The 18,743-nt window shown below is 40.7% G+C and overlaps 1 protein-coding gene across 3 annotated transcripts in view; it reads left to right on the top strand.

Annotated features, from left to right (window-relative positions):
• Positions 1-18,743, top strand: part of MDN1 (midasin AAA ATPase 1) — a 113,641-nt gene that overhangs the window by 66,316 nt on the left and 28,582 nt on the right. For all 3 annotated transcript variants that reach the window (XM_068937775.1, XM_009668368.2, XM_068937776.1), the window contains 17 exons: positions 67-176; positions 1,364-2,060; positions 2,596-2,757; positions 3,625-3,898; positions 4,855-5,090; positions 5,746-5,841; positions 6,044-6,138; positions 6,913-7,037; positions 8,247-8,393; positions 8,667-8,776; positions 9,224-9,297; positions 9,530-9,725; positions 11,351-11,510; positions 11,690-11,836; positions 15,179-15,305; positions 16,382-16,487; positions 17,636-17,751. In XM_068937775.1, the coding sequence (XP_068793876.1) occupies positions 67-176; positions 1,364-2,060; positions 2,596-2,757; positions 3,625-3,898; positions 4,855-5,090; positions 5,746-5,841; positions 6,044-6,138; positions 6,913-7,037; positions 8,247-8,393; positions 8,667-8,776; positions 9,224-9,297; positions 9,530-9,725; positions 11,351-11,510; positions 11,690-11,836; positions 15,179-15,305; positions 16,382-16,487; positions 17,636-17,751 (2,978 nt within the window). The remainder of the gene's footprint in view (positions 1-66; positions 177-1,363; positions 2,061-2,595; positions 2,758-3,624; positions 3,899-4,854; positions 5,091-5,745; positions 5,842-6,043; positions 6,139-6,912; positions 7,038-8,246; positions 8,394-8,666; positions 8,777-9,223; positions 9,298-9,529; positions 9,726-11,350; positions 11,511-11,689; positions 11,837-15,178; positions 15,306-16,381; positions 16,488-17,635; positions 17,752-18,743) is intronic.

The following is an 18,743-nucleotide window of genomic DNA, read 5'->3' as shown; positions in this document are numbered from 1 at the left end:
AAATGATGCACCTGCTTGGTTATCAAAACCAGAACTTCAGAGAAGGGTTTATTCTCTCCTTTTTAGTTGCATCAGCTGGAGTGTGAATGGAGAACAAATGATTTATCATACCAGCTACATACAGGGAAAAGTATTGAAGATGAAGCAGTCAGCAGCTACATTCATCCCCATCTCAGGTAACAAGCCAGACACTTAATTCTGTTTCTTTAGATTGGAAATTACATTGACAGGTGCTCAGGATGGTTTTTCTCCGTAGCCTTACAATGCTTGCGTTCATTTGTTGAAATAAGTTAAGGCTTGTGGATTTGAAAGTAGTAATTTGCTGGTAAAAAGGTGATAAAGAAAAATACAGAAGCTATTCTGTAGAGCTTGCTTGCAGTATATAAGGAATTGTCGATACCTGCCTTCTATTGCTGTAAATACAGTGATTGATACAATACAAGCCCATAAAATATGGATATGTACGTGCTTTTCACCTCAAAGCCGTAGCTGTGTATGTGACTCTCCGACTCTCCTATCTTGATAAAACTGAAGCTGTGCTCAGAGGTGAAAATAAAGTCACGCATCTAACATAATTGTGGTACTTTCACTAAATTTTGATAAGGTTATTAACAAACTGAAATGAGATGGGTTGTTTATCTTTGACTGTAACTCTTAAAGGCCTGAGCAGAAACCAGTGCTAAATTGCTGCGTTTTCAGACCGATCTGTATTTAGCAGAAATGTGCAGGTGTGTAATTTAGCATCAGCTTTTGCCTATGGTGCTGTTGCTGAATTAAATATCTTACCAATTGCAATACACTGATGCTTAGAATTTGTAGCTGTTGCTTTTTAAACTGAGCTACTGGAGTAAGACATTTTAAATGAATAGGAATTTTGTGCAGGTTTTCAGGTGTTCCTTGTACATGGAGATGATAAGTGGGAACTATTTCTAATTTTCCACAATTAATGGAAGTTTCCAGTCTCATTATTGTTATACACGTAGATGGATCTGGTAATTCTGTGCTATTGCTTAAAAAGAAAGATAGTCATTGAAAGCTGGTTCCGAATCACAGAGTTTGCCTGATTGCTTCTAGCAATACTGTATTTCCCTTAATGCTCATAGAGCTGTCAGGTCACAAGCAAAAAAAGTGTGATTTCCATCCAATGGAAAAGTGTGGAAAAAATGAGAAGAGAGGGAGGGAAGGGTGTGTGCGTGCTATACTGGTGCCACCTTTTTGTTTTGTTTTTTTCCTAATGTGCTGTCTCTCTTACAAATCACCAAAGTATTGGTGATGCATCTTCCATTTTATTACTGCGTAGCCAATGAAATACTTACGTTTATTACAATATGGTTCCAAATTAGTCAGTTGTATTTCCTAACAGGTTGTTGCATGAAAGAATGCAAAGGTTGAAGGAGCAAATAAGCAGTCTTTCCAGAAAAAAAGCATTCAGGCCTCCAGCTCCACCCTATGACTGCTTATACCAGGAAGCTCACCAGTACATCAGTAGCATTGCACAGGTTTCTTCAGTCCAAGATCTTTTAGCCCGCCTTCTGCAGTTCCTCCGTGGAGAAAGACCTAAATCACTTCAGGCAATACAGAACCTGTTAAATGAAGAAGCATCTTGGCAACAGTCACACCACCGGTTTAGAAGACACTTGGCAGAGGAATATGCTGTATTCCCCGATGCCATCGTTCCCCTGCAAGCCGCTATCTTACAGTTGCAACACGGCATGAGACTCGTGGCTTCTGAAGCTTATGCAACGCTCAACAGTTTTGTCTGTCCTGCCGATCTTGCCAACCTCCTCGCTGCTTTGTTGGCGTTTCCTTCTGTTGGCCCCAGTTTCCCCACTTACTTTGCTCATGCAGAAGTTTTATGCTCAGTGAATTCAGTTGAGGTCCTTCATGGACTTAATAAGTTTTCTCTAAAGCAGTCTGAAGGAGAGTCTGAGGGAGTACCGAAGCCTTGCCCAACTCTGGAACAGCTGCTAGTGAACGCTTTGTTGCATCTTCGATGCCATGTACTATCCAAAGGAGAGATGGACCAGAAATCTCTGCAGCTTTTTAGGCATCTGTGTCAGGTAACATCTGAACCATAGTGACCAGAAGATAAGTAGAGTAGCATTTTGATTGCTTTTGTAGGATTCTTACACTGACCTGCCTGGATAAATGTCAGTATAAAGTTCTTAAGGTTGTCTCCCACCCCTACTCCCCCTCCCAGAATTAATACAAGATTATTAAGCGTATTATTTTAACTGGTATAGATTTGTCAAAGCACAAAATCAAAACCTCTAATGGTTGTCAAAGATTTTATTTAAATAAAAAAAACTTATTAGAGAGTTTTTCTATAAAAGAATTAAGCAAGGGGACTAGAACTTGAAGCAGGATTCTCTATTGCACACTGTTGCCAATGCTCTTTCCTCGTTGGTTTGTTGAAGAGGCCACTTAACCTTCATTCAAGTTACATGGTATTGATTTATACTTTTGCAGACCCAAAGGGGGGCGAATTAAAAAGAAACAAAAAGCCAAACAAGATAGATGCTGTCACACTGATGAGGTATGAGGTGATTTTAGGCATTAATTTGTGTAAAAGTGTGCTGCTTTATATTTCCTTAGGCAATTATAAATGAGTGGAATGAACAGGAACGCCGTGCTCAAGAGCAGGAGGCAATGGAAAACAGTTTATACAGATATAGGAGTAAAAGCCGTGGAAAAGGACAGAGCGAAGAAGAGGAGGAAGAAAAAGAATTTAGGAAGAGATTTCCTCTTCATGAAAAGGTAATGATGTTACTCTGCAGAGAAACAGGAAAATTATGTGTAAAATAGCTCCTGAGGATACGTGTTATAAATAAAACAATGATAGATGAAACTTTTTTTTTTTTTCTCAGCCAGAAGGAAAACGTTGGGTAGATCTTGAGATAAAGGAGTATTAGCCATGTATTGTTCCTTCTTGTTCATTTTCCCTTCTGGCTGTAGAAAATTTTGGATTTAACTTCTGGTTTTAAATTCTACTGTGGTTCTGCTGAATAACCCTAAGTTACGTAACTGAATGATGATATCATTAGTTATTTCACATAGAATTCTGAAATTTGATTCATACAGCAAGTAAGGTCTGCTTAAAGGTTGTATTATTTGTAAAGGGAGCTACTTTCCTTAGCTGAATAAATGGATGGAGATACCAGGTTTTCATGTTTCACTGGCCTGCATTACTGCGTATCTTCCACAAGCAGTGTCATGCAGTATAGAAATCCATGAGCCACTCCTGTCGATCAGTGGGTTGTGGGGAGGTAGAGATGTAATAGTAAAGATCTGGAAGCAATCAAACAGTGTTGAGGTTGTTTATCAGTAGATATGTCTGTGCTGCTGCCTCCTCTGGAAGAGGTTTAGTGGGCAGCGGCGCAGGGCCTTCTGTACCGCACTCTCTTGCCTGCTCTGGTTGTGCTCTTAACATAATCGTTCCATTCGCTTGTATTCTGTTTCACTTCGGCATCTAAACTGTGAGGTGGGTAGTGTATTTATATAGTGCAAATTCCAAATCATTAGCACGTTGTCTCAATATTCACCTCCTCCCTGCATGTGTCCCCCCACCAAAAGGCGTTAAAGGAAGAAGTTGTAATTCACCATTGTTTATAATGTGATTTGTAGGACTTTGAAGATATCACAGCTCAGGCAAGCTTAGAAGAAAAAATGGAAACCGCAGATGAGTTGGAAGACCAGCTGGAAGTTGATAGAGCTCTTCTGTCCAAGAGCTCTATGCAAACAGTAATGATGGTCCATCAACAGTTGTGCTTAAACTTTGCACGATCCCTGTGGTATCAGCAGAGTCTGCCTTCCCATCAAGCTAAACATTATTTGAGTACATTTCTTTCCTGCTATCAGACTGGTGCATGTCTAGTGTCTCACTTCTATCCCTTAATTGGTAAGGTTGCTAGCAGTATTTCAGATGTGCAGTTCTAGCTTTGTGATGATTAGTTTCAAATTGTACTACAAGTCATTAAATGTGTATCTGCTACTGAGGAAATATACAAAAACACTGCTTTCTTTTTCCAAAAAACTTGTTCCGTGTTCAGAGTTCTCTTGGGATGTTTTTGTTTTTAAGAGTTATTTTATTTTTATTCCATTTGTTAATACTTAAAACCAACACAGTTTTAAGAATAAACTGGATCTACTCCCTTGTCTGAAATTTCAGACATTCAGGTCTGCATAATCCTGTTGAAGACAAAGGATTTACAGAAATGTCTTAGAATTAAAATTTTCAATTATGTTCATAAAGAAATTAATTTTAATGGAGCTTCTGTAGTGGTTTTTTTTTTTTTTTTAAAGCATGCACTTGGCTTTTACCTTAAATCTTGGCATGTTTGATATGAAAGCCATAACAATGTGCGAGATGTCAGGATTAAAGTTTTTCATCATTTCTCAAAGCACAGCAGTATTTCAGCTCTAGTCTAGTAAGTGTGTATGTGGGCAGTTAAAAAGGAGCATATAATGCACCAGGCCTACTCTTCTACAGTAAGTTATTTGTGTGTCCATATCCCAGGTGTAATGTGTGTGAATTTATATTAGATTGCTTTTTCACAGAACCTTGGTAATTTGTAGTAAATCTCCTTGATGTGAATTTATGCACAGAGGAACCACCGTAGGATCCTGATTTTATTTTTGTACAAAAAGCTGATAAAGCAGGATGTAAAGTTTAAGTGTGCCTCTCTTCTTCTACACTCATTGCTTCTGTTTCGTTGCTTGTGTGTGGCATATTGTTACGTCTTCATAATGCATACCTTGCTAAGATTTGGGATCGTGCTTGAGAGCTACAGGAAAAAAGGAACTTTCCTATTCAACAAAAAAGGAATAGCATATCTTTCTTTTTTTGCTCCTTAGGTGCTGAAATGAACGATAGTCTTTTGGGAAGCCAACTTCTAGTTAGCACTCTTCTTCACAATACCTTTTTTGAGGACTTGACTTCAGATCTTGTGCTGCAGCACGATGGCCCGTATGACTTTTACCAGCATCCTAATATTCAGCAAGTCCGACAGTGCCAACCTGTACTTGATAATTTTGCCAAAGAAGTGAACAGATTACTGCAGGAATGGCCTGAGCATCCAGTGCTTGTGCAGGTAAAGGCATCTCAACAAATGTTTGGGAAAAAACAGTTGTGTGCAAGCAAATATTTTAGAATTGTGTGTAAATATATGTATACATACACACACACAGGCACACCTGCATGCATATATTCACTGAAACATAATCTGTACATTAATTACACAGATGTTTTGAAGTGATGCCTGTTTCTTCTTCAGATATATTAGGTATTATCAGCAGTTTGATTCGGTTATGAAACGCTAAATGGCGTTCATTGCCTACTCTGATCTTACAGCTTCAAACAATCTGCCGTGCCTTAAAGACTCTCCATGTCTTCTCCTATGTGGGCTCCTGTTTTCTCCAGAATGCTGTGGGGTGTTTTTTGTTTGTTTGTTTTTATGGTGTTTTAAAAATGGATGTCTTGGGCGCCACTTAGCAGGACTTTCCTGCTCTATTCCATTTCTTAAACTAACGCATAAGCCCAGAATCAGCTGGAACTCTTAGCATTTGGTTGTTTGTGCTCTTTGGGCCGGAGCACTGGCCTTTACTGAACTCCTAGTGAACTAAACACTAGTACCAGGAAGCTCTTTAAAAAACCAAAAATCAAAAAAGAAAACTTATCTCTTGCAGAGGAAGCTTATACTAAGGTTAATAAGCTTAACTTTTGCACTTTTATTTTTCATTCTGTAGCTGTTGGTTGTGATGGACAGAATCCGGAGTTTTCCACTCTCTAGTCCTCTCTCAAAATTCCTGAATGGCTTAGAAATTCTTCTTGCGAAGGCACAGGTATGAAGAGGGCTAAGGGAAACTGCTTTAGTTTCTCTCTTCTGTGCTTCCTTATTTGTATTGGTACCATGATAAAAGCAACTGAAAAATGTTTGCAAGGATTTGGGGAAGTGAACTTGCTTCATGCTGTAAAGGAAGAAGAAAATGCTCCAGAGACCTAAATGAGTTTTTATAAAGGAGAACTTTTTTTTCCCCCCCCCAGGACTGGGAGGAAAACGCTAGTCGAGCTTTGTCCTTGAGAAAACATCTTGATTTGGTCACACAGCTGATTATCCAATGGCGTAGACTGGAGTTGAAGTAAGAATGGTCCTTCCCTACAGTATCTAAGAAATAGCAGTAGCCTTTTGTTTCCGTACAGGGATACGTTCCAGCGACTTATTTGCTTATATTGCCTTAATTGTGGAACATGTTTCCTTTGTGTGGATACCTATCCTAGCGGGGTGGGAGGGGAAGCACTAAAGGAATAACTGTACTTGCTCAGACTAAGCATGTCCTTTCTAGTATTGTCTTTCATGGTGACCATATGTGGATGCCTCAGGAGGAGTAGAAGCAGGACAGACGTCCACAGTACTTCACCCTAAAGTTTTCTCAGCCTTTTCCTATTTACATCTCGGGGTATTGTGACCCTGTAGTGGTTTGCCTCTTTAATAACCTCCATTAGATTTCCCTTAAAAAATTATTGCCTGGTCTCCTGCTAACAGCATGTAAAATCTTCATATTCACAGTGTATCTTGATCAGGAATTCCAAAAGTCTACCTCACAGTTTGTGAAAAGAGAATGCCACGTTCTGTGAAAAGAGACTCTTTTTGCTTGCTTTAAGCCTGACCCTCGCTGCTTTTTTTTTTTTTTTTTTTGTATATTTCTTCCGCTATATATGAAAGTGGCAAAGCAGTGATCTTCAATAGTTGGTTGTGTGTATTAAGCATATGTATACATGGTTTCATCCTGCAAAATTTTCTTTCAGGTTAATAGAAACTGAGAATAAAGTTGCTGTTGTTTTGTAGCCCAAACAACCCACAACTTTGATTTCTGGTTTTTTGTTTGTTTGCTTGTTCCCCGCATTGCTTCCAGTTGCTGGTCAGTAAGTCTGGACAATATTATGAAGCAACATATAGAGAAATCCACAAAGCATTGGTTCTCAATCTATCAGATGATTGAGAAGTATGTGCAAGAACAAGCAGAGGGAAATGAAGAAGGTAAGTCCTGTCCTCCTATAAACCTGTGATACAGTTCCAGCAATTTCTGAGGATGCATAATTAAGCGCTTAAAAATGCTGGAGTTAAAGGATGCATTTACGGCTGTAGTTCTTGTCCCCTTTGTGAAAGCCCTATGATAAATTCCATGATAGTGTAAGATCTTCTAGACGGAGCGTACTTTACTTGATATTTCTTTCTGAAACTATATATATGTATCTCTCATAGGGCTAATGTTATAGGTAGTATAAAGAAAGGAAGATGCCTGTAAAAGGCACCTGAAAGGCAGAACTGGTTACTGTGCATCGTGCTCATAGATACGTATTTTAAACTGAGATTTGCACGTATTTTAAACTGGGATTTGAAGGGGAGGAAGCCTCTGTCTACAGCTGGAAAAGGCACCTCACCTTTTTATTACTGCATGCAGCATAGTTTATTTACGTCCTAGCATTCTGAAGAAAGCATAAACAGTCCTTACAGTATGAATGTTTTTGGTACCTTCTGTGCCTAGCAAATCTATCTGCAGCTGTTCAAGTTACAGTCTTAAGAGGAGAAAACATTGTTCTCCATACCTAGGCCCTCAAATTTTGTAAAATTGTAAAGATGAAAGAAACATCCTCTGGGAGGAGACAGAGCTCTTCCCATCTCACGAGTAATAGCTGAATGTACTTAACTTGTCAGGCCTCATTCTTGGGCTCTTTTTACATCTCCAGGTGGAGCAGCATGTCTTCTCCTGTGGGTAATGCTCTAAAGACACTATCCTCTCTACCAGATTCTTCTAAGATCTATTTCTTCCTTGACGGTTGCAAGTTAAGGAACTAGCAGTGACTAGTTTGCGCTCCTCATGGCTGAAAAAGCCGTTCATTCATAGAAAATAGCAAGTATTCTTGAATGCTTGATGCGCTGTCAAATTGTGTTTGTAGGGGGCCTCAGGCAGCATCTTGTTGCTGCTTCTCTTGTCCTCTCTTCTTTTCCCCAGGATGTTGGTTGCCTTCTTTACTCCTTATTTTCAAATTAGAATCCCTTCTTTTTTTTTTTTTAATTTCTTCTTTGTACAGGAAGTATCTTAGTTTCTTTTGAACCTTGCCTAATAGAGACCTAGTATTGAGCTGGAAGTTTACAAAGTTTATAACAGTCAACAATTTTCATGTGGAGCTTTGTTTTGTTCCCCTCCCCCCTCCTTTTCTTTTAAATTTTTGGCGAAATGATCAGAAACTGAGCAGATAAGTCTAAAAATGCTGGTCAGCACGCTGCAGGCTTTCATTGAAGGATCTACGCTGGGAGAGTTTCACGCACGGCTTCAGGCACTACTGGTTTTCCACTGCCATGTCCTGCTGATGCCTCCAGTAGCAGGAAAGGGTAAGTTGCTACCATTACATGGGTTAAATCATCTTCAGCAGACCTGTTTATCAGACGTTCCAGACTTTACAAGAGGTCATTAAAAGCTCGTAAGTGCAACCTAAGCGTATTCTGCTGCTTTCAGTGTTTTCTTCAAAAATGCTGTTGGTCTGTTTGCCCCATCCATCGCTATAGCCAGGCTTTCTGATCGCAAGCAGACTGGTTGCATTTCTTCTGTTGATAATGAAGAATATCCTGTTCTGAAAGAAGCTTGTTACTGCCTGTCCCTTCCAGATGTCCTGTGCAGCATCCTGTGGAATCTACACAATTATTATAAGCAGTTTTCAGAGCGTGTTGAGGCCAGAATCGCTGAACTTCGTCAACCTATAGAAAAGGAACTTAAGGTAAAAGAAAACTTTACTCAGACTGTATCAAACTGATCTGAGGAACAGTGGAGCAGTTAGTGTTTGAATTTGTAGATATCCTGAAATCTCTGCTGTACTTCATGTTTTCCTTGGCCGGTAAATGTTTCTGAGGTTGGGTAGAAGCCTTTAATGTTCCATCAGCCCCATTCAGCCAAGGAGGTTTCTACCATGTAGTGAAGCCCACTTGGATTTCACAACATTCGGTTATGCAGCAGCTTTAGCACAAACATATTTTAGCACATATAAACACATGTTAATAGAATAAGGTGACTTATGCAATCATTTGCTCTCTAACGAAATTGAATGTCTTACACTTTAAGACAGTCAAATCATCATAGCTCATCAGCTTTAAAGATTGCATTTCATATGCAAATACCTCATTGTGTTTGTGTAAGTAATTGCACTGATTATTTCTTTCCTTAATAGGAATTTGTGAAAATTTCAAAGTGGAATGATGTCAGCTTCTGGGCCATAAAACAGTCAGTTGAAAAAACACACAGGTAATTCAAAGCTTGGAAGTAAGGCACCTTTTGGGGACTGATAAATGGCAATATTTGTATGCGTGACCGTGTTTGTAGCTTCCTGCTAGGTGATTTCCCTGTGGCATTCAATTTAAAATGCTAGAATATTTCTTATAGCTATCACACAGTGGAACCATATTCATTTTCAGCAGCTGGGAGAGTTCCAGGATTAGAATGCTTGATAACTGTTTTGCTTTGCTTTGGTGATTAGGACCCTCTTTAAATTCATGAAGAAGTTTGAAGTTGTTCTGAATGAGCCAAGTCAGCCTGCCTTGGTGGAAAGTGGTAAAGAAGGGCAGCTGGACTGCTTGCAAAAGCAGGAAGAGTCTGAGAACACAGAGACCAAAGTTCAGAGGCTAAACAACACAATAAGAAAAACCCTGTGTGCTAGAACATATGCTGACAAGGTGACTTTATTCTTTATTCTAAATATAGGAAGAATGTTTTCTGTATTCTCACGTATATGTTGCTTTTCACTAATTTATGCAGAAAAATTTTATATAAATGTCCAGTCTGATGATTCAACTTTTTGATCTCTTTTTGTGTTGAGTACTATGAAATGCAGCAGGTGGGTGGACATGGAATATGGAAAGGCAAACATATTCAGTATCGCTGTGTCACGAAATCTGCCCTCTAATATAGGGATGATAGCTGTTACGTGTTTTATCTTCAAGTTGACCGAGTATTTCTGCAACAACTTGCTAGCTCCCCAACTAGTGCAGTAATAATAACTAGGAGTAGAAATGTTGCTTCTTTTTTTTTTTTTTTTTTTTTTTTTTTTTACTTAAATGTTCTCTGCCGTTAAAGGAGAATTTTGACCCAAAATGTCTTGAGCGTCTTTGATTTCAACTACAGATTCTTTTAAGCAGGGACTTGGACAAATGATCCTATATCTGTAATATTTTGTGCGTATGTAACACTGGTTAAATGTAAAATACTTCGAACTTGAATTCTTAAAGGGGAATACACTACTTTGTCATATATTTGCTGTGAGCTGAAAGCGTATGTATTTGAATAGTTGCTTTATTAGCTGATATGTGCTAAGTCTTACTCCACGGTGCCTTGTTTGGTGTATCTGTAATAAAGTTGTCCAGCTCGGAGAGGAAGTTAGTTAATTTTATTCCTGAAATAGATTCCTGTTCACACCCATCAATTTTTTTTAATAAGATGTGAGAAGCCAGCTGGAACTCCACAGGATTTTGCTGGGGATGGGATGCTCAGTTACTCTTATCTGGCAGATTCCAAGGTTTTGTTCACTTTCTTCTTGCCAGGAGGGTGATTGGTCTTGCTCTTGGCCTGTGACAGTCATGAGGGACAGCGTAAGGAGGCAGAAATCTGATGATAATTTAGTTTGGGGGTTTTTGTTTGTTTGTTTGTTTTTTGTTGTTTTAAACTGGGCAGCCCCTCCTGTGCCCCGAAACCTGTTACTGATAATTAACATGGTTGCTCGTTTCCCTTGTTTAGTGAATGAAGGCATTATGAAACTACAAGAAGACATGAAAACTTAGAATTGAACAGTCCCTTCTGAGTAACTTCAGACATGGTCAAGGATCATTTCTGTCATTTAGTCATTTCTATTTGCATACCTTTTCCATTGTTCTTTAGCAGTGCAGTTAAATTTGTGTCTAATAGGGAGTCAGCGGTGTTCTTATCTTACACCCTGAGGGCGTTAGTGATTTATGTTAGTGTAACTGTCTTTGGGCTGGGAAGGTTGAGGAAGCTGATCTGAAGCAGTGATAACTTCTTGGAAAGAGATCATTGCAAATAGCTGAGAGAGTAGGACCGTAGCATCTTCTGTTTGTTTGGCTATTTTTGGAATTAATGTACCTGACAAGCGTACACTGCAATTTTCTTCAATTGTTGGTGCTGAACAGTGCTGAGGAGCACATGAACATCTTTTTGAGTTTCAGATGAATGCAGAATTTTGCTCCTGTTTTTGCAGCATCTTACTGTTGACTTAATTGAAGCTGTTTTATCTGTCCAATACACATGTTTGTGTGTATAATCAGACTATTTATTTAATTTTTCTCAGAGGGCACTCCTAGAAGAATGTCAGGATGGAATTACATTTCATACAGAATCTCTTCAGTATCGTCTGCCTAAACTTACCCAAAAAATGAAGAAAATGTGTGCAACAGTTATGGAAAATAATTCATTTTTAAGTCTGCTGGAAAGTCTTGACCAGTTCACAGGTTGAGTATTCTTGTTATTTCCATACCATAACTGACCTCTGTGATGCGAGTTAAAATGGAAGAGATAAGGAAGAAGTTTCTGTATAGATATATAGATCCCTTCCCAGACCATCTTCCCATGGCTGGTTTGTGTGTGCTGAAGTTTGACATCTCTTACCTTTCCCTTTTCTTCTATACAGGTGATATCATTGTTTCTGCAGTTGAACTGCAGAATTTAACATTTAATCAGACAGCAGATAAGGAGAAGCAGAAGTCAGAAGCCAAGCATATTCAAATGCAGAAGCAACGGGCTTTGTCAGATCTGTTTAAAAGCCTTGCTAAAACAGGTGAGCTTTTAATTGAAATGTGCTCGGTTTAAGAATACAAAGATCTTACGCATTGTACGTTTTTGCTAATACATGTAAATATACCATAATATTAGTTATATTCTTGAAGTCACTGAGCCATCAATACATAGTAATACTTAACTTTCTATTTCGTTTCCTCTGTTGACTGAGACCTGACACGTTTGCCCTTTCAGATACCTCCTCTTCCTCTTCCACTGCGTTATATGTAAAACAGTTGCTTTTCTGAAGCAGCAATCTATAGTATCTCTAGTCAGAAGTCACTGCGCAGCTTTTAGAAACGAGGGAAGCTGATTTTCTTGTACCCATTCCCCAGTCCAGAACTGAAATGAAATCTGCTCCTTTGCTTGAGAGCCCAGCTCGCAGTTGGCAAATTGGCAGAGTTCAAATTGGTGGAGGGGCTAGTGAGCCATAGAGACTGAGGCCTGATGATGGGAATTGCTGGTAGTATGCTGGTCAGCAGTCCAATTTCCCTTGCTGCCCTTGCTACTCCTAAGATGAAGGTTCTACTCAAGCTATTAGTTATCTTTTCCTTTGTTGTTATGTTAAATTATTCATCAACTGTTCAGTCACTGAACAGTTCAGAAACCAGAAGTATGCACTCTCTTTGTATGAATAGATGCCTGACAGTGCTCTGCCAAGTCACAGCCAGAAGCGGAAGCTAAACATAACTTTGCCAAGTGTTTTTTAAGAAGTCTGTCATTTTGGTGCTTCTCTCTGAAGGCACAGCTTCTGGCCTCAACTGATTCTGAGAACATCCCAAAAAAAAAAAAAGGAAAAATATTATTTAAAATACATTTCTCTCCCTCGTGGTTGCAGAAACAGGTTGAAAACATGAACTTAAGGGTTCCAAGAAGAGGACATGATTTTAATAACAAATTAACTCAAAATGATTGTGTCATGATACTTGAGAAATAATTAAAAACATTCCAAATGCTTTGTGCAAGAGAGTTTTAAATTGTCGTTTTGAGTGTATATACTTTGTTCTGCTAAACCAGTTGATATGTGTGCTGAGTAGGTCCTTTCTGGAATATTAAGGCTCTTCTTAGATCACGGCAATCAGGAAAGGTGCCTGAGGACTGGAAGAAAGCCAGTGTCTCCCCAGCCTTCAAAAAGGGCAAGGAGGAAGAGCCAGGAAACTGCAGGCCTGTCAGCCTCACCTCCACCCCTGGAAAGGTGATGGAACAGCTGATCCTGGAGGTCCTCACTAAGCATGTGGAGGACAGGGAGATCAGGAGCAGTCCTCATGGATTCACCAAAGGGAAATCATGCTTGACCAATCTGATAGCCTTCTCTGATGGACTGACTGGCTGGGTAGATGAGGGGAGAGGAGTGGATGTTGTCTCCCTGGACTTGAGCAAGGCTTTTGACACTGTCTCCCATCCTAGGGAGACCTTCCTAGGGAACCTCAGGAAGTGTGGGTTGGATGAGTGGATGGTGAGGTGGACTAAGAACTGGCTGGATGGCAGAGCTCAAAGGGTTGTGGTCAGTGGCGCAGAGTCTAGTTGGAGGCCTGTAGCTAGCGGTGTCCCCCAGGGGTCAGTCCTGGGTCCAGTCTTGTTCAACGTATTCATTGATGACCTGGATGAAGGGACAGAGTGCACCCTCAGCAAGTTTGCAGATGATCCAAAACTGGGAGGAGTGTCGTGACACAGCAGAAGGCTGTAAGGGCCATTCAAAGGGACCTGGACAGGCTGGAGAGTTGGGCGGAGAGGAACCTCCTGCAGTTCAGCATAGGCAAGGGCAGTGTCCTGCACGTGGGGAGGACGAACCCCAGGCACCAGTCCAGGCTGGGGGCTGACCTGCTGGAAAGTAGCTCTGCAGAGAAGGACCTGGGAGTCCTAGTGGACAACAAGTTAAGCATGAGCCAGCAATGTGCCCTCATGGCCAAGAAGGCCAATGGGATGCTGGGGTGCCTGAGGCAGAGTGTTGCCAGCAGGTGGAGGGAGGTGATCTCGCTCCTCTGCTCAGCCCTGAGGAGGCCTCCCCTGGAGTGCTGTGTCCAGTTCTGGGCTCCCCAGTACCAGAGAGACCTGGCGCTACTGGAGAGAGTCCAGCGGAGGGCTACGAAGATGCTGAGGGGACTGGAGCACCTCTCCTATGAGGAAAGGCTGCGAGAGCTGGGCCTGTTCAGCCTGGAGAAGAGAAGACAAGACTGAGAGGCGATCTGATCGATGTGTACAAGTATCTGAAGGGAGGGTGTTGAGAGGATGAGGCCAGCCTCTTCTCCGTGGTGCCCAGCGACAGGACGAGAGGCAACGGGCAGAAACTGCAACACAGGCAGTTCTGCCTGAAGATGAGGAAAAGCTTCTTTGCTGTGGGGGTGACAGAGCACTGGAACAGGTTGCCCAGAGAGGTAGTGGAGTCTCCTTCCCTGGAGATATTCGAAACCCGTCTGGATGTGACCCTGGGAAATATGCTCTAGGTGACGCTGCTTGAGCAGGGAGGTTGGACTAGATGATCTCCAGAGGTCCCTTCCAACCTCAGCCATTCTGTGATTCTAAGCTTTAGACTGCAAAGACAGGTGAATATAAGTGGAAGGTTTCCAGCACAAACACTTTTCCTATGTTTGGTAGTGGTTGCCTTTTTACAGCCACTGTTGAAAAAGGATATCTGACAAGGATTGCTACCCCATGAGGTGTATGGTGGAGGGAGGATATATTGCAATGATTTAATTGACACATTGTTCTTGGATTCTTCATCAGGTTCTGCCTTTGATTTCAGGTCATACCTGTATCTTTCTTAATTCATCAGCTGTTTCATATCTAAAAATGAGGTGGTGATCCCTTAATTCTGCTTTTGTAAGAGGAACATGAGTAGAAAAGTGTTACTCTTAAGACTCATTCTCAGTTTTATTTGGGAGGAAAGGCAACGTACTCTAGGTAACTAATGAGTGTTTGTTACGTTCTCCACTTTCCTTCAGGATACTTTGAAATGAGTATCCTGAGAATTTTGGGGTAAATTACTATGTTTAATCCAATTTTGAAAATAGCTAAGATAATAGCCCGAGGGCTGAGTTTAAAAAGTATGTATCTGTAACTTTCTCTTTGGTTTTATTTCACACTGTAGCGTTTGCTTGATAGGTTCAGGCTTTTGTTTTTTTCTGCTGCTACCACCAACCTGTTTTATCCACGCATGCCTATGCTTAGTCTTATTTCAGTTGCGTATTATGTGTCCTCCCATTAGGAGAACACATGAAATGTTCAAACAGTCGTCAAGATCAGAAACATTAGTAGCTTTCATATCTTAATATCAGTTATTGGTGTCACTTTTCATATAAAAGAATGAGGGCATAAAAAGATGTATGTTCAAATGTTGTTCCAGGCTTGTCATACCGGAAAGGTCTGTCTTGGTCCCGTTCAAAAGACTATCATGAAATACTCTGCCTGCTTCCACTGGACTTGCACAGTGCATTAACTGTAGTGAATTGTACACATGAACTAGATACCATGTATGTACAAGCGTTTCTCATCTTTAGATTGTATAAACTGTCGCTATGATTCACAGAATTAGTTGCATGTGGATTTAGATTGACCTTTCTGGACTTTGAGTCCTTTAGGGTTTTAAAGATATATACAGGGTTCTTTGGGTTTTGCTAGTTTTGGGATGTTTTGCTGGTTTGGGGGGGGGGGGTCTTGGGAGTTTTGAGTGATTTGGGGTTTTCTGGAGGGTCTTGGCTTTGCGTTGGGGAGGTTGGGCAATTTGGAGGGGCTTGGTTTAGTTTTTGGGTGTGTGGTTGGATGGGTGTTTGTGTGGGTTTTTTTGGGGTTTTTTTAAAGATTGCTTCTCAGTTTGGAAATCTAGTACATACTGTACTGGCACATACAACTGTTTATTATCTATCTGTTCTATAGAACAGATTTTTTTTTCTTTAATTGTACATTTGAAAACTCTATGAGAACTTCCAACTCTGCTTGGGAAGCTTTGCTAGCATCATATTAGAATGTAGACTGTTAACTGTTTCCATTAAAGATAAGCTGTAATTTACAGGGGTTATTTAGTCTATTTTGCGATCTTCATCATTGGCTAATGGAATATTTCAGGAGAACATACATAGACTTCAAAGTAGGTATTTATGGAATAACCTGCTTATCACGAAGATGTTCTTTCAGATGTTTATGTAGTGTTTTTCAGGCAGTAGGTAATTTTATGTCATTGAGACGTGCTGATTACTGACCTTTTCAGATGTAAGGGTTTAGCTTGTCTCTTCATCAAGCCCAAAACAAAGGCTTCCTTATCAAACTGGATTTAGCTGCATAAAAAATTTACTATTTAAGTGCTAGATGATATTAGAAGGTAGACGTTCTGGTACTGTTGCTGCTCTAAGTTTCCAGAGGGTTTATTTAAAAAATTAAGTGTTTTCTTAGGACTAGAATACTTGCGGGGTAAGTGAAGGAATATGAGACCATTTTGACTCCAAAATAACAAATTCATAGCAAATTTCTCAGAGATTGAAGAGCTAGCCTGGTGTTTCCAGTGTTTTGAGATACTGAAATTATGTACCTTTCTAATATCAAACTTTGTCAGGTTGCTGACAGAGATCTCATCTGCCTGGGATGGATGCCAGAAGTACTTCTATCGGTCGCTTGCACGCCACTCTAGGCTTCAGACAGTGCTGTTAGCACCTGCCAAGGTAAAACATCAAGCTAAAGCCAGAAATCCTGCTTAGGTTAATTTTATTTTATCACTTTGAATTGGGATTTTATTTTCCAGTAGTAAAAGGATAACACGAGAACACTATTTTCTGTAATGTAATACAAAATATTTTGGGGAGCAACTCTTAAGTGCGGCAGTCCAAAACCTGTCATTTTAGCATTTCAATTTAGTGAACTGAGCTAATAATTTGTGCAATGACTAATATCTTTCATCTCAACAGATCCCAAATTACTGCTTTATTTTGTGTCTGAGGGAAACCCATAAAATGCTGAATCGATGAATGTTAGAAGAACAAAATCTAGGTTAGTTCAGGCTCGTGAAAAATCCTCTGAGATTTATAACTGAACATAGCTGGAGCCTAAGTTGAACAGGAAAAGTACTTGGTCTGAAATCAGTAGGGGGAACAAATGAATTCTGCCAAATTAGTATTACTTCCAATATGCTGAGAAAACAGGGATCTCTTCCAGATGATCTTCCTCTGACCATACTTGACCACCTCCCCTCTCCCCTCCCCGCCGTGCTAGCTTGATTTGATTTGATTTGATTTGATTTTTAAACAGCATGAGCCTAACAGATGTCACAGCAGATAATAGCATAAGCAATTGGACACAGATGTGATCAGTTTTGCTACCTGCTGTGCTCATGTGTTCTAAGTTTTAGTTCAGGATCCTTCCATCAAAAAGGCATGAAAGTAATTGTCAATAAATACATCTAGAAAAATGAATTGTGGAAGAGATTTTTAGCAGTAGTCATACATGTGAAAACTTAAGCTAATATATCCTCTTTGGATTTTAATTAGCATTTTGTAAGGTAGTTTTATTTCTTGGCACTGAATTCACAGAGAGGATTGCTGCATTGAGGTGCAATTTAATATGATTGTAGTGGAAGCTACCTGAAAATCAAATTTGTGTGCAATATATTTGAAAGATAGAGGATGCACAGAAATGAAGGCAGTGGAAATAACAACTGTACTTTTTGTCTACATTTTAAGACTTATTCAGTTAAACCATGAGCTTCTGATCTGCTCAGTGAAATGAAATGGAGGCCTGAAAACCATTGATGTCACTTGATCTGCTTGTTTCATTTAACTGTTCCCTTCCCTTTCTCTGTATTTGTTTTCTGTAGGACATTGGACTGGGTAGCGTTGAACGATGCAAGGGATTCACTTCACACCTCATGAAGATGCTTGTCAGACAGAGAAGATCTCTTACTGCCTTGACAGAACAGTGGATCATACTGAGGTATTTTTGTATGTCATTATTACAGCCTTATGTTAGATCTCGGAAAGGAGTTTAGCAGTAAGCAATTCAGTTTAAGAAAGATGGAAAATGATAAAGTAGAAGAAATTCAAATCCCAATCCTTCAACAGAAAAGAAAAAATAGTTTTTAGATGTCGTTTTTTTTTTAGGCTGGGGGTTGACCTGCTGGAAAGTAGCTCTGCCGAGAAGGACCTGGGAGTCCTAGTGGACAACAAGTTAAGCATGAGCCAGCAATGTGCCCTCGTGGCCAAGAAGGCCAATGGGATGCTGGGGTGCCTGAGGCAGAGTGTTGCCAGCAGGTGGAGGGAGGTGATCCTGCCCCTCTGCTCAGCCCTGGGGAGGCCTCACCTGGAGTGCTGTGTCCAGTTCTGGGCTCCCCAGTACCAGAGAGACCTGGCGCTACTGGAGAGAGTCCAGCGGAGGGCTACGAAGATGCTGAGGGGACTGGAGCACCTCTCCTATGAGGAAAGGCTGCGAGAGCTGGGCCTGTTCAGCCTGGAGAAGAGAAGACAAGACTGAGAGGCGATCTGATCGATGTGTACAAGTATCTGAAGGGAGGGTGTCGAGAGGATGAGGCCAGCCTCTTCTCCGTGGTGCCCAGCGACAGGACGAGAGGCAACGGGCAGAAACGGCAACACAGGCAGTTCTGCCTGAACATGAGGAAAAGCTTCTTTGCTGTGGGGGTGACAGAGCACTGGAACAGGTTGCCCAGAGAGGTAGTGGAGTCTCCTTCCCTGGAGATATTCGAAACCCGTCTGGATGTGACCCTGGGAAATATGCTCTAGGTGACGCTGCTTGAGCAGGGAGGTTGGACTAGATGATCTCCAGAGGTCCCTTCCAACCTCAGCCATTCTGTGATTCTGTTTATCCTGTCAGTGCAGCCAGCATTCTGGAATCAAAATAATGGGGGGAACATGAGTTAGGCACCTGAAGACCACCTGACGACCATGAAATAATTACTGTAATAATTGCAC

This window comes from Struthio camelus, chromosome 3 (genome assembly GCF_040807025.1).
Source record: "Struthio camelus isolate bStrCam1 chromosome 3, bStrCam1.hap1, whole genome shotgun sequence".
Lineage (NCBI taxonomy): Eukaryota > Metazoa > Chordata > Aves > Struthioniformes > Struthionidae > Struthio > Struthio camelus.
Note: the sequence above shows the minus strand (reverse complement) of the source record. Positions and strands in the feature narration are given on the sequence as shown.